This window comes from Rutilus rutilus, assembly GCF_951802725.1.
Source record: "Rutilus rutilus genome assembly, chromosome: 1".
Taxonomy (NCBI): Eukaryota; Metazoa; Chordata; class Actinopteri; order Cypriniformes; family Leuciscidae; genus Rutilus; species Rutilus rutilus.
Window position 1 is genome coordinate 31,123,619 of NC_140209.1, and position 14,969 is coordinate 31,138,587.

Here is a 14,969-nt window from a genome sequence, read left to right on the forward strand (position 1 = left end):
TGAGTAACCGTGCTATGACTTCTTCTCCACCGATGGCCAAAAGAAAGAAAGGCCGCGAACTGGACGTTCTTTTAAATTGAGATTCAAGCAGCCAATCAGGGCTGGCTCTACATACACTCTCAGAAAATAAAGTACATAATTGTACCTTTAGGGGTACAATGGCTTGTCACTGGGGCTGTACCCTCAAGGGTACAATATTGTACCTTAAACTTCAAAAGAAACGGTACATATATGTAACTTTTAATGCTTTTTGATCCTCAAAAAGTTACATATATATACCTTGAGGTCCAACAGCAAACACTCCAGTGTTAATTGAACTCTCCTGGGAGTTTATATGAATCCAGACTCAAGAGTGTTAAAGTTAATGAGATAATTAAGTGATTCATTGAGTGATGATTGAGCATTATTGAAGACACCTGATGTTAACAAGCAGAATCACTAAAGGAGAAAATATATATTTTTTAAGACACCGTTATGGTGATCAGTGTTTGCTTTAGTTGGGCTCTTGACCCTTAAATCATTAACTTTAGATTTTGTTTGGCTGTTGTATCTGAGTTATAACTGCCAGATGAACAAAGAAAAAAGTTGATCAGGAGGTGCTGGTTATGTTTTGACATAGTCATAATTTGACCTGAATCACTGAACTCATTTAAAGTCTAATCTCAGACTTAAATGTTTATTGTTGATTACAGCATCACTGTGATTCTACAGTAAAAGATTTTCAGCATTTTCAATATAATCTAAATATTCGTAACAGTTGTTCTGATCAAAAGACTTTGAGAAGTCTTTTATGTAGACACACTGACATCAATAATCAGCCTATGAATCTCAACAATGGTGACAATAATAAAGCATGTTGCAGTGGCTGCCACCAATCAAAACTCATTCATGGCTCCCATCATGCATTGCGGTATGAATAAATTATGATCTGAATTGTCTTAGTAATTTCCTTTCCCTAATTGAATATTCTTTTTGTCACCATTGTTGAGATTCATAGACTGAGTCTTGATGTCTGTGTGTGCCTAAAAGAAAGATTTGTTTTATCTGAACAACTTTTAAGAAATCCTTTAGATTATTTCAAAACTTCTGGATCTTATGCTATTGATACTTTGCACGTGACGTCAGTTGTACTGGCTGGCGGGCAAGAACGTCATACTCTAGCAACGAAAACCAGTAAACTAATCAAGGATCTTGCCAGGACGTTGCCAGTTTTAATATACAAAAGTTGGTGTTTTGAAGTGTACACGACATGCCAGATAGTTGTTGTGCGATGGGATGCACTAACCGCGTTTGTTGCCCGCCAGATATCACGTGACTGCAAAGTATCAATAGTATCACAGTGATGCTGTGATCAACAATAAACATTTAAGTCTGAGATTAGACTTTAAATGAGTTCAGTGATTCAGACAATTTATGATTATGTCAAAACATAACCAACACCACCTGATCAACTTTTCTCTTTGTTCATCTGAGAGTTATAACTCAGATACAACCACCAAGCAAAATCTAATATTAACAGTTTACGGGTCAAGAGCCCAACTCAAGCAAACACTGATCACTACGGTGTCTTAAAAAATGATATTTTCTCCTTCAGTGATTCTGCTTGTTAACATCAGGTGTCTTCAATAACGGTCAATCATCACTCAATTAATCACTTAATTAGGTCATTAACTTTAACAATCTTGATTGTTAATTTAACATTCATATTTGAACACTTTAACACTCTTGAGTCTGGAGCCAAATAAACTCCCAGGAGAGTTCATTTAACACTGGAGTTTTTGCTGTGTTTAATATTTATCAGTATTTAATATCAGTAAATTGACTTACAAAACTTTTATTTCCTTTATTTCAAGGCTACTCAAATATAGTGATAAGTTAATACCTAAATGATTAAGGTATCATTAAAACCTTAAAAAAAAAAAAAAAAAAATTACTTAGCAGAGGCTGTCTTTTGATATTGTACCTTAACCTTTAAAAGAAACGGTATATATTTGTACCTTTTAATGCTTGGGGACATATATGTACCTTTTTGACCCTCAAAAAGGTACATATATGTACCTTGGGGGACAGAAATGGACTCCTGCTGTACCCCTATTTCTGACAGTGAAGTGTCTCAATTGTATTTAAAGAGACCGCACCAAAACGAGTTGCTCTCAGACGCACATCAGAAAGGGGTAGAAAAGGGGCCTGTGGAGCTATAATAATGAGGAATTCAGACCCAAGCATTGCAGTTCCGCTTTATATAGACTACAAATGTATGATTTATATGTAAAAAGGAACGATTTAAAAGCATGATATGTCTCCTTTAATTCCTAAAGTGTTTAAATATTGAACATTATGTGTCCTGAAATTATCAACTTACATTTGAGACTATTTTCCTAAGCTCAGCAAAACAATGAACTATTCAATTTATCATATATAAACTACTCCAAATCATTTCATTTATTTTCTATGCTTTGTAAAGTCATTAATATCTCAATGATTTGTATTAAGTTACTACATTACACAGCCTACAGTTATATTCAGAGGAGAGCATTTCTGTTATTTTGATTATACCAGACAATGGAAAAAACTGCTAAAACCAAACAATTAATGGAGAAAAATGTACTTTCTGAATGTAAGTGACAAAAGGAGAAAGACGCTATTTGGTTCAACAGTCGTGGACAGATTCTTTACCTTTTATTTTGTTCAACTTGATTTTTTTTATTGCATATTGATTTAAAATAGTCATTGGTTTTAAAAAGTAAAATTTCTAAACTTTTGACGTATTGAACTTGTCCTTACTGACTGCACTGTTAAAAAAACCCCGTGAAATTTACGGTAAAAAACCGGCAGCTGTGGTTGCCAGTATTTTACCGTAAAAAATAAGGTAGCAACCTTTTATGTTTTACGGGATTTAAATTTACGGGCAAAAAAACACAATGTAAAAAAAACCCTGTGAAATTTACGGTAAAAAACGTTAGCTTGGTTGCCAGTATTTTACCGTAAAAAATATGGTAGCAACCTTACTTTGAAAAAAAAAAAAAAAAAAAAACCCTTCAGCAGGATTTAAATGTGTGGTAAAAAAAAAACATCAGCTGTGGTTCCCAGTACTTTACCATAAAAAATACAGTAGGAACCTTTTAGTTTTCACAGGACAATCGTTATATTACATAAACCGATAAATGTTATCATTAAATTTCACTGAAGTATTAAAGTCTGCTTTATATCTTTGCAATATACTGAAAACCATCATAATAACACAAGTGGCAAAAAAAAAAAAAAAAAAAAACCCCCAATGATTTAAGTATACCATTAGTTTTTCACAAACTGAGGTACATGGTAATATTGAGAAGGTGCACAGTGTCATACACACAAACACAAAACACCATCATGGTGACATACACACATGACTCCAAATAATGCTATAAACATTAATTAAACAATATATGATGTAATATAAACCCAAAATGTATAAAACTGATAACAAAAACCAAGAAGAAACATAATTATTTAAATGAAATAGCATCAAATGTGAAGTGTCACACAGGGAATTCTGGGAATATCCATTTAGAGAAACAACAGGAACAGAAAAAAGAGATGAGCAGAAACACAAGAACTACAACTGACTTCAGCCACAGCCTCAGATGAAATCAACTGAAGATAAAAAACATTAAATCTGTGAAGATCTCAGCAGAGGAGGATTAAACTCCACAAACAGCATTATCAGCTTCACTTATTACTAACCAGACTGACTTTATTTCTGTCAGACGCCTACAGTTCTGTTTGAGAATTAACAGAGGTTTAGATGTTGATGATTTATTGTTTCATTTGAAGTCACCATGATGGAGATCAGTGACTGCTTTAGTTGGGCTCTTGACCCTTGACTTTCTAACTGTAGTTTTTTTCTGCCTGCTGTAACTCTGTGTTTATAAGACATGTTGATTATGGCTAGGAAATCAGAGAGAAAATGAATTGTGTGATGGCAGTTGTGAATCAATGATGGCACACACAGATGTCACTGAACTCATTAAAATTCTGATTTCTGACTTCGATTTATGTTGTTGGTTAGTGAATCTGCATAAATGCCCAGAATTTTTGATATAATATAAAGGATTTCTTAAAAGTTGTTTTAAAAAAAAAAATCATTCTTTTAGGCACACACAGATGTCAAGATTCAGTCTATGCATCTCAACAATGGTGAGGAGCAGAATATTCAATTAGGAAAAGTAAATTACATAGACAATTCAGATCATAATTTAGTCATACCGCAATGCATGATGGGAGCCATTAATGAGTTGTGATTGGTGGCAGCCACTGCAACATGCTTTATTATTGTCACCATTGTTGAGAGTCACAGGCTGATCATTGATGTCTGTGTTTTAAATGAATTTATTTGAATGTCTTTTGATCAGAACAATGATTATTAAATATTTTGAATTATAAGTAAAGTACTGATTAGGCTGAAGAATCGCCAAACTACTTCAATAAGTTTCCATTTTTCAGATCACAGCATGATTATGTCAAAACATAACCAACACTATCAGATCACATTTTACTTTGTTCATTTAACTGTTATAAATTAATAACAGCAGACAAACAACAGTAAATATAAAAGTAAATAAATAATGGTCTAGAGCCCAACTAAAGCAAACACCCATCACCTTAATGGTAACTTACAATTTGTGATTTTCTTCTTCAGTGATTCTGCTTGTTAACATCAGGTGTCTTCAATAATGCTCAATCATCACTAAATTAATCACTTAATTATCTCCTCAGCCCTAAATGCTGCTTCATCTGAAAGCAGGTGATGGCGATTTACTACTAATCAAGGAACCGGCTTTACTGACGAGATGCGCATAACAATATCACAATTTAAATCGCCCAGCCCTAATTGAGCCTCCAATCAAAACTCATCAGTATCTCCCAGCATGCATTGCAGCAGGAATACATTATGCTGAATTGCCTTAGTATTTTCTTTTATTATTATATCTGCTTTTATTTTTTATGTTGTTTTTGTTGCAGCTTTTTAGTAGCTTGTTTTGTGATGTTGAGAGTTTTATCTGATTATTGTGTTGATTGTCACCGTTGTTGAGATTCATACGCTGAATCTTGATGTCTGTGTTGGTTTAAATCACACAGTAGTTCAAAATCTATTTTCTACACCATGTATTTTTAAAGTTCTTCAGATTATATGTTGCTTATTTACAGAAATATTATATTCAATAATATGAATAATATTATTTGTAATATTATAATCAATATTATCACTTCGCTCAAAGTGAGCGATAAGACTCTTTAAGAGGTCAGTGAATCAAACCACAATATGACAATTATCTCATCATTAACCTGCCATCATCACCTGGTCACATTTTTTCTCTGATTTTCATGCCATAACATTTGTGTTATATAACCACACAGTTAAAGCAGTCAGAGTAAATCTAAAGTTAAAAAGTCAGAGAGCCCAACTAAAGCAAACACTCATCTCCATAATGGTAACTTCAAACTTTATTATTTTCAATAAAACATCAACGTCTAAACCTCTGGTAATTCTCAATAATTAGATTACAGGAAACCACAGCTGGCAGGTTTTTATTTTTTATATAAAAGTTCAGTTCAATGTTCAATGCCATAAAACCTAAAATATTACTAACGTATTTTACCGTATAAACTTTAGTTCAGTGCCGTAAAAGCAAAAACAATTCTACCGTATTTTTTACGGTAAAGTACTGGCAACCACAGCTGCCAGTTTTTTTCTGTAATATTTAGATCACTGCCGTAAAACCTAAAATATTACTACCGTATTTTTTACGGTAAATCGCTTTAAACCAGCTGCCAGTTTTTTACCGTAAACTTTAGTTCAATGCCGTAAAACATAAATATTTATACCGTATTTTTTACGGTAAAGTACTGGCAACCAGCTGGCAGTTTTTCACCGTCATTTTTAGTTCGATGATGTAAAACTTTGTAAAATTAGTAAACATTTGCTACCGTATGTTTTACGGTAAGGTACGGTAAATGCAACGGTAAGTTTTTTTTTTACAGTGTACTTCCAAAATCCGTACATTTAACAGTATATTAATGTAAAATTCCATGAAATGTCCCGTGAGAGCTATTACAGTTTTTCACTGTATATAGTAAGGGTACATACCGTTAAGGAATTAACATTTCTTTTCCGTTGCTTTTTTACAGTTTTTTACAGTTAAAATTACGAACATTTTTAACAGTGTGTAATATATTATTTTACATATTGATGTGTGCATTGAATTGTGTTTTGAATCCAGACTTTCACTTGCTGTATTAAAAATTAATTAATTAGTAAATTAGCAACGTTTTTCCAAATTACATCCCAATCCAAAACATCCATAAACAAAATAAAATTTCTTATAAATGCCTTCCTAAAACATGTTTAATGATGAAAAAAGAAATAACACCATGAATATCAATGTCTGGGTCTCTGAGGGTTAAATTAACAATCAAAAGCATGTAAGTTCAGGTACCTCAGCTGTGAGATGTAGGGCAGACACTGAAGGAAACTCTTCATTTCACTCTCTTCCTCTGAACATCCTCTCAGATCTACTGGTTTCTTCTCTGTCTGGAGTTTCAGCACTTCCAGGAGGACGGAGGTCTTTCTCTGTGAGAGATCTATGATCCAGACATCAGGTGACTGGAAAACTGACTGTAATACTGGAAGGAAACTCCTGCCTGTTTGAGTCTCATAGTTCTTCACATGTGAGTAAAGATCCAGCAGGAAATCACTCTGTTTAATTCTGTCAGTCCATTTATAAGGAAAAGATGTGTAGGTCTCTTGATAAGGAAAAGATGTGTAGGTGCAGACTGATGATAACCGTTTCAGCTTCTGCTCTCCTGTCTGTGTCTCAGTCTCTGCTGCTTTAATCAAGAGTCTCAGAAGAAATCTGCTTTGAACACTTTCATTCAGATTAGAGAATCTGTAACAAAATAGAAATGAGAAATGTGAATAAACAGAAATATCACAGAACTTATTATAGCTATGACTTGACTAAATAATACAAATTAAAATAATGTGTTGTTTGTTTCCTGTTTTCAGCTCACATTGTTGTAAACACTTGAAAAAAAGCACATTCAATTAGTCATTAAATACTGAAAGAGTAATTAACACTTTATAATGAATACATTTTTCCCCAAATATATTTTAAAAGTATTTACCATCTCACTTTTTTACTTAAAGGGGACATATCATGCTAAATCCACTTTTTTAGCCCTTAAATGCATTTTGTTGTATATTTGGAGTGTTTAGAAGTACCGAAAAGTTGAAATTATTCTCTTCAGGTGCTTCGTTGATATCTTTATATTCTGTTTTGGTCATATTTTTCAACCGGTTCAGATTTTTCTGTCATCTATGACGCTTTTTCAACTATTATGTCACAGTATTTGCAGCGGAACTGCCAAATAAGGACATCGACTTCTGGACCAACACTTCCAGCAATCCGCCATTTTTATTTCTCGCTGCAATTTTGTAGTCCAAGCTAAAGGATGCAGAAGTTACGAGAGGGTAAGTTAAAATGTTCGGTTGTTGGATGTAGTAACCCACACGCTTCATTACACCGTCTAATGTAGATGAACTGCCGCGCTTGTGACAGGTCGCATGTTTAACTGAAAGAATGAGCAGCAGAGAGAGAGACAAGGTCGCGCGCGCGCACTCTCTCTCTTCGGAGCCAGGCGAAAGTGTAAACAAGACATCACCGTCTCCAAACTAGACGCTGTCTTGCTCTCTCTCCCTCGCACATATTAATCAAAATAAATCGACACGGTGGTAAAAGGTCGGAAGACCAAAGTTTCATTTGTAAATACAGTAACACACCATTGCGATGTAACGTTACATACATCCATATGAAGACGTTGTTCTGCAGGTTCGTCGTCTTCAGTTTGATCTCGCTCCGGCTCCGACTCTGGCTCGAACATGTAAGGCTGGATGGACAAGTCTTACGTTGTTGACATTTTGTTAATAACATGAATAAAAAGTTTCTGTGCCGCTAGATAATCGTATATCTGCTATCAAACTACAAAAATGACCGAACGGGGTGGAGTTGAACCGAGTGTCACCTCTACAATCTGGAGAGGGGGCGGGGTATGAAGTGTCTCAATTGTATTTAAAGAGACCGCACCAAAACGAGTTGCTCTCAGACGCACATCAGAAAGGGGTAGAAAAGGGGCCTGTGGAGCTATAATAATGAGGAATTCAGACCCAAGCATTGCAGTTCCACTTTATATAGACTACAAATGTATGATTTATATGTAAAAAGGAACGATTTAAAAGCATGATATGTCTCCTTTAATTCCTAAAGTGTTTAAATATTGAACAACATTATGTGTCCTGAAATGATCAACTTACATTTGAGACTATTTTTCTAAGCTCAGCAAAACAATGAACTATTCAATTTATCATATATAAACTACTCCAAATCATTTCATCTATTTTCTATGCTTTGTAAAGTCATTAATATCTCAATGATTTGTATTAATTTACTACATTACACAGCCTACAGTTATATTCAGAGGAGAGCATTTCTATTATTTTGATTATACCAGACAATGGAAAAAACTGCTAAAACCAAACAATTAATGGAGAAAAATGTACTTTCTGAATGTAAGTGACAAAAGGAGAAAGACGCTATTTCGTTCAACAGTCGTGGACAGATTCTTTACCTTTTATTTTGTTCAACTTGATTTTTTTTTTATTGCATATTGATTTAAAATAGTCATTGGTTTTAAAAAGTAAAATTTCTAAACTTTTGACGTATTGAATTTGTCCTTACTGATTGTAATATATTATTTTACATATTGATGTCTGCATTGAATTGTGTTTTGAATCCAAACTTTCACTTGCTGTATTAAAAATTAACATAGTAAATTATCAACGTTTTTCCCATTTACATCCCAATCCAAAACATACATAAACAAAATAAAATTTCTTATAAATGCCTTCCTACAACATGTTTAATGATGAAAAAAGAAATAACATCATGAATATCAATGTCTGGGTCTCTGAGGGTTAAATCAACAATCAAAAGCATGTAAGTTCAGGTACCTCAGCTGTGAGATATAGGACAGACACTGAAGGAAACTCTTCATTTCACTCTCTTCCTCTGAACATCCTCTCAGATCTACTGGTTTCTTCTCTGTCTGGAGTTTCAGCACTTCCAGGAGGACGGAGGTCTTTCTCTGTGAGAGATCTATGATCCAGACATCAGGTGACTGGAAAACTGACTGTAATACTGGAAGGAAACTGCTGCCTGTTTGTGTCTCATAGTTCTTCACATGTGAGTAAAGATCCAGCAGGAAATCACTCTGTTTAATTCTGTCAGTCTCTTGATAAGGAAAAGATGTGTAGGTGCAGACTGATGATAACAGTTTCAGCTTCTGCTCTCCTGTCTGTGTCTCAGTCTCTGCTGCTTTAATCAAGAGTCTCAGAAGAAACTGCACTGCATCACTGATATTCCTATAGTCAAACCTGTTTCCAAAAGAAAATTAAAATGTTGTATGTTATTTACTAATAAAATATAATGAATAATTATGTGTCTGATTGGTCCAGTCGGCACATATGAATAGACATTTCACAGAACTCTGAAAGGGGTCACACACACACACACACCGAATGAGAAGTGCAGCAATGGGTCTTTAAAATTGAAACACATTGTTTTCTATGAGTGTACGAACACCGGCAGAGTCACTCAACGTCTGTCCGCGCTCACAGATACAACACTGTTCATAATCCTGCCGCACCACTGAACATAGTTTTAATTCAATTACATTAAATTTGTCACTTTTCTCATACAGTGAGAAAAGGTGGGTCGCACAAAGGCACTTATAGCTGCAGCTAAATTTACGTTACGATGAATGAAACAAAACCAGTCCGATTAATGACCAAACGCCTCTTAAGTGAGTTTTAGCGCCCACCAAAGTCTTATTTGATCGGTGAGTAATGTAGATGAAATGCTGCGCTTGTGACATAGTCACAGTGCATGTTTAACTGAAAGAACGAGCAGAGAGAGTACTCGGTCGCGCGCGCGCCAGGCGAAAGTGTAAACAAGACTTCACTGTCTCCAAACTAAGCGCTGTCTTGCTCTCTCTCCCTCGCACATATTAATCAAAATAAATCGACATGGTGGTAAAAGGTCGGAAGACCAAAGTTTCATGTGGAGCATTCGGAGATTTTTTTTTCCTTAATTACCGCTGGGTGTGAATTGTGCTAAATAAGTTGCCTTATCTTCTCTGAAAAACGTCCCAGACACTCAGCTGACATAAAACAACACTTCAATTAAACGAAAAAAAACTATCCAGTGATGAAATGTTTTCTGTGTTGACACAAATCTCAGATGTCCGTGTCCTAACTGCTGGGATAATCACAACGCGCACGACACGTCCAATTCGCGAACTAATGTCTCATTTGAACGATTAATTTTAATGAATGGTTAAAACAACTGATCTTTCCAACAGTGAACTCAGGTGACGTCTGAATCTGTGTATAATCAGTAACACTTTACAATAAGGTTCTATTTATTACATAAATCACATAAAAAGTACAGTTTGCTTACTCAAGCTTTAAAATAAATAAAACCACTTTTTTTTTTTTAAAGCATATGACTACATTTTTCCACACAGTTCTATCAAGAATCGATAAGAGAATTGTTAAAGAATCGGATCGATAATCAGAATCGTCAGTGGCATTATTATTATTGATAAAATCTTATCATTTCCCATGTGAATACGGTAAAATTATAATCAAACATTAAAGAACTCTTAAAAAAGTTAAAAGTTTAAAATAAAATGCATTGATTAATCCCATGACATGTAGCAAAAAAAAAAAAACAAAAAAAAAAGTGCGACCAAATCATGCTGGTGCGACCAACTGAGAAAGTTGGTAGCACCAGTGCAAATGGGTCTTGAGATTGATTATACTTGTCTAGGTGGGTCCTAGAATGAAAAAGTTTGGGAACCCCTGCTTTAAATGCTTTAATCACGGCCGGAAGAGTTCCAAGCAGTTCTCAGGGAATCTCTCCCCAGAAGCAAGGCCGGAGGATCTCAGACAAATTCCATTTAGAATCCCACCAGAAAACATGGATACAACAGTTTTTATAGAATCGAGACAACAAATAAGATTAACGTGACTAACATGTCACCTTCAATATGATTGGTTCAATGTGTTCTGTGAATGCGCTTTGGATAATATTATTTTGTAAATATCTTCATTTGTGTTCTGAAGATGAATGAAGGCCTTACGGGAGAGGAACGACATGAGGGTAATAATTTATCATTTTTTAAAATAATATTTTTGAGTGAACTATCCCTTTTTTTTTTTTTGTCCCTATCCCAATTTGTCCTACAGTCAGACCTGAGCATTTATGGACCCTGGAGACACAGTGGAATGAATAGAGAAACAAACTCTTGTTTTCAGTCATGTTCAAGTCCAGGTCAGATCTCAAAAAGTTGCTCAGGATGCAAGAATTTTACTAAAGTACTTCAAAATTTCTAGGGGGGTCAGGAGACATGTTTGCTATACATTCCCCTTTCAGATTTCACTGTCAAAGTCTTTTATATAGTCTCTTATTTATCTTCTTCTTGTTCAAAAGTAAGTGGTGGTCTGCAACTTTGTCAATCGTATGCTGTAACATTTCAACACTCCTTCAGCTGGTAAACGGAGTAGAGGCCAAAAGCAGCGGCTTAGGAAAAACTGAAAGACTGAAAGGATCTGCAGCTCTGACTCAGAAACTGTCATGGATGACAAAATTACCTTAATTCATACACTACATCAGTGGTTCCCAATTCCAGTCCTCGTGACCCACTGCTCTGCACATTTTGTATGTCTCCCTTATTTAACACACCTGAACCAGATCATCAGCTCATTAGGAGAGACTCCATGAACTGAACTGAGTGTGTCAGATAAGAGAGACATACAAAATGTGCAGAGCAGTGGGTCACGAGGACTGGAGTTGGGAACCACTGCACTACATGGTAGAGTACATAGAGCATAGCATATGTGCAGACTGTAGGACACACCATGAAATCAGAGGTCTACATTACAACTTTCTTACCTCATTCACTGATTCTTCTTCATAATGGTTATGTCAGGTATGTTTTTAATTTTGCCAGATAATATAGAATATCAAATGTAGGACAATGTTTTGTTTTGAGAAAAACCATACAGTTAGGGTTTACTTTTTTATTTTTATTTTTTTTTAATCTGATTTAGTTGCATTAGTTTGGCATCAACTGCATTCAGGTGATTGTCTGTCATCAATATATGAAAGCAAAACATAGTTTTTTCCCTGGATGGACTATATGCTTTTTGCAGATTGGGAGAGCAATTTGGGCACAGCTTTTCTAGCACATGACATCGCCCATATGCAACCAATCAATGATAAGGTGGAACAATGATGATGATTCAAAACAGTGTGTGGACGATGTTATGGATCCGCTCGCATGAATCTCTATGTAACTGGAACAGAAAAATACCATTTGGCAATGGAAACATTTAAGAACAGGTTGACCAAATAATTTTAAAGGGGTCATATAATGGTACATGCACTTTTACAAGTTGATTTTACTGAAATGTGTGTTGGCAGTGGCTGTACACAACCATCATAAAATGATAAAAATCCATCCAGTGTTTTTTTTTAAATCTCCTTATATGTTTGACCCTCTCTGAAATCAAGCCTTCGATTTTGTGACGTCACAATATCAACGCCCCTCCCATGATGGTTGATTGACAGCAGCGTTTCAAACACAGACCCGCCTTTGCTCGTGAGCAGCTGTCTGTCATCATAGTGCATTGATATGCTGGAGAAGAATGGCGTCGTCTAAGCGATTGTGGTGTTCTGTTCTCGGCTGTAATAAGGAACACAGCAGTCATTTTGATGTTCCTAAATCCGATCTGCTGAAGACAAAGTGGCTGAGTTTTGTTTTTGAAGGGAATATGCCCAAAGCATTGACGCGGGGATTCCCTTGCGGGGATTCCCCACGATCAACGTCCATGATTTCATGTTTGCGCGAATCATTTCACACACCAGACTGCTTTACAAATGAGGGTCAGTAAAGCTAGTTTTGCTAATGTGGTGAAGTGCCCCTTTAAGCATGACTCCGCCCCATCATTATTTAGCGGGCCTTATTTGGGCTATTCACCTTATTCCGCCCCGCCCACTTTTAATACTTCGCGCTTCCGCATTTTGTCATCCGACTTCCGCTAAACTGACATGGCACATCCGGTAGCTATTTCAGTAGTTAGAAGATTGTTTATAGTTAGCCAAAACTTTATCAAAATGACAAATAACGTTAATACCGTAAATGTTTTAAATTGGGAGCACGGAGAAAACTTCGTACTATCAGTTCGTCTCACATTGTCTCATCCATCGTCATTGTTAATGTGGCCAGAGGTAACGTTAACCTATGGGAATATTTAACTACGTCCTGTCAGAAGGAGTTGATGGAGCAGCAATAAAAAATTATTTGTAAATAATAAGGAATGAGAATATTTAAGGTTAAGGATAGGAGATTAGGTAATTGGTTAAATATGAACGATTAAATAAGTTGTATAAAATCAGTTGTAAGAAGTGCTTGATGTTTTCAGGAAGCTAGAGACACCTTCTACTGACCTTCATGTAGATACATTTCACCATTTAAATTTCATAAGTAATAAACCAAGATGGTATTGATTTGCAAACTTGACGTGACTTATTCCCTCTAACTATAAGACATAATTCATTTAAGTTTTAAGGGGAATCTACAGAGCTCACATTATATTGTTTTATAATAAATGACTGACAGGTAAAATCTGCTCACACTGTAAAGGTTTATAAAAATAACTTCATAAAAGGTAACATCTGGGCACATTGTAAAGGTTTATTAAAAGAAACTTCATAACAGGTAACATCTGGTCATTGTAAAGGTTTATAAAAAAAACTATTCATAACAGTAACATCTGCTCATTGTAAAGGTTTATACAAATAACTATTCATAACAGGTAACATCTGGGCACACTGTAAAGGTTTATACAAATAACTATTCATAACAGGTAACATCTGTTTTACCAGATTCACAAGGAAGTTTGACCTTCCTTTCATAGAGATGATCGGTAATGGTGAAGCCTCTGTCTGCCATTATTCATCACCTGGACGAGGTTATTAAGTGCACGATATTGAAGAAAAATGCGATAACTCATTAAACAATGCGATATTCGATACGATAATGCTTAAAGTATATAAAATTAACTTAAATTAGATTTAAAATTATATAACCTACATATGTGTTTCACATTCTTTTTGTAACAAGAAAACATCCCTTCAACTTGTGAAAGTGAACATCAGTGTTTTACTGTATAAGATGTGTTATTTTAACATCAGTGTAAACCACGGGGTTCAGGTTATCCTACATTAGGTCTATTTAACAACAGAAACTGAATAATCAAATGTAAAAGTAAAACACTGCTTAGTTTTTCACTGTATGAATTATATAAACTAATTAAAGCTTATTAAAGCAAAAAAAAAAAAAAAAAAATGCATATTGCGATATATACATTTGCGATATTTTGATATATTGTGCTCTACATGTTGTGTTTGGAAACTGCTCTCTGAAACACTTCTCCTCCATGATGTCAAGCCAACACGAAATCACCTTGCTTACAATGGACTGAGAAACACCAAACCTTTCAGCAAGATCACCCTACAATAAATTAAAGGGTTAGTTCACCCAAAAATGAAAATTATGTCAGTAATTACTCACCCTCATGTTGTTCCAACCCCGTAAGACCTTCGTTCATCTTCGGAACACAAATTAAGAAAAAAAATTTTTTTTAAATGGAGGAGTGAGACAGCTCTCAGTTTAATCACAAATATCTTAATTTGTGTTCTGAAGATGAACGAAGGTCTTACGGGGTTGGAACAACATGAGGGAGAGTAATTACTGACAGAGTTTTCATTTTTGGGTGAACTAACCCTTTAAGACGCAGCTTCATC

At 35.1% G+C, this 14,969-nt stretch overlaps 1 protein-coding gene across 1 annotated transcript in view; it reads right to left on the bottom strand.

Moving 5' to 3' along the window:
* Positions 1-14,969, bottom strand: part of LOC311306253 (uncharacterized protein) — a 105,815-nt gene that overhangs the window by 2,152 nt on the left and 88,694 nt on the right. The window contains exons 7-8 of the mRNA XM_084434574.1: positions 9,050-9,472; positions 6,480-6,929 (exon numbers count right to left, since the gene is read on the bottom strand). Coding sequence (XP_084290700.1) covers positions 6,480-6,929; positions 9,050-9,472 — 873 coding nt within the window. The remainder of the gene's footprint in view (positions 1-6,479; positions 6,930-9,049; positions 9,473-14,969) is intronic.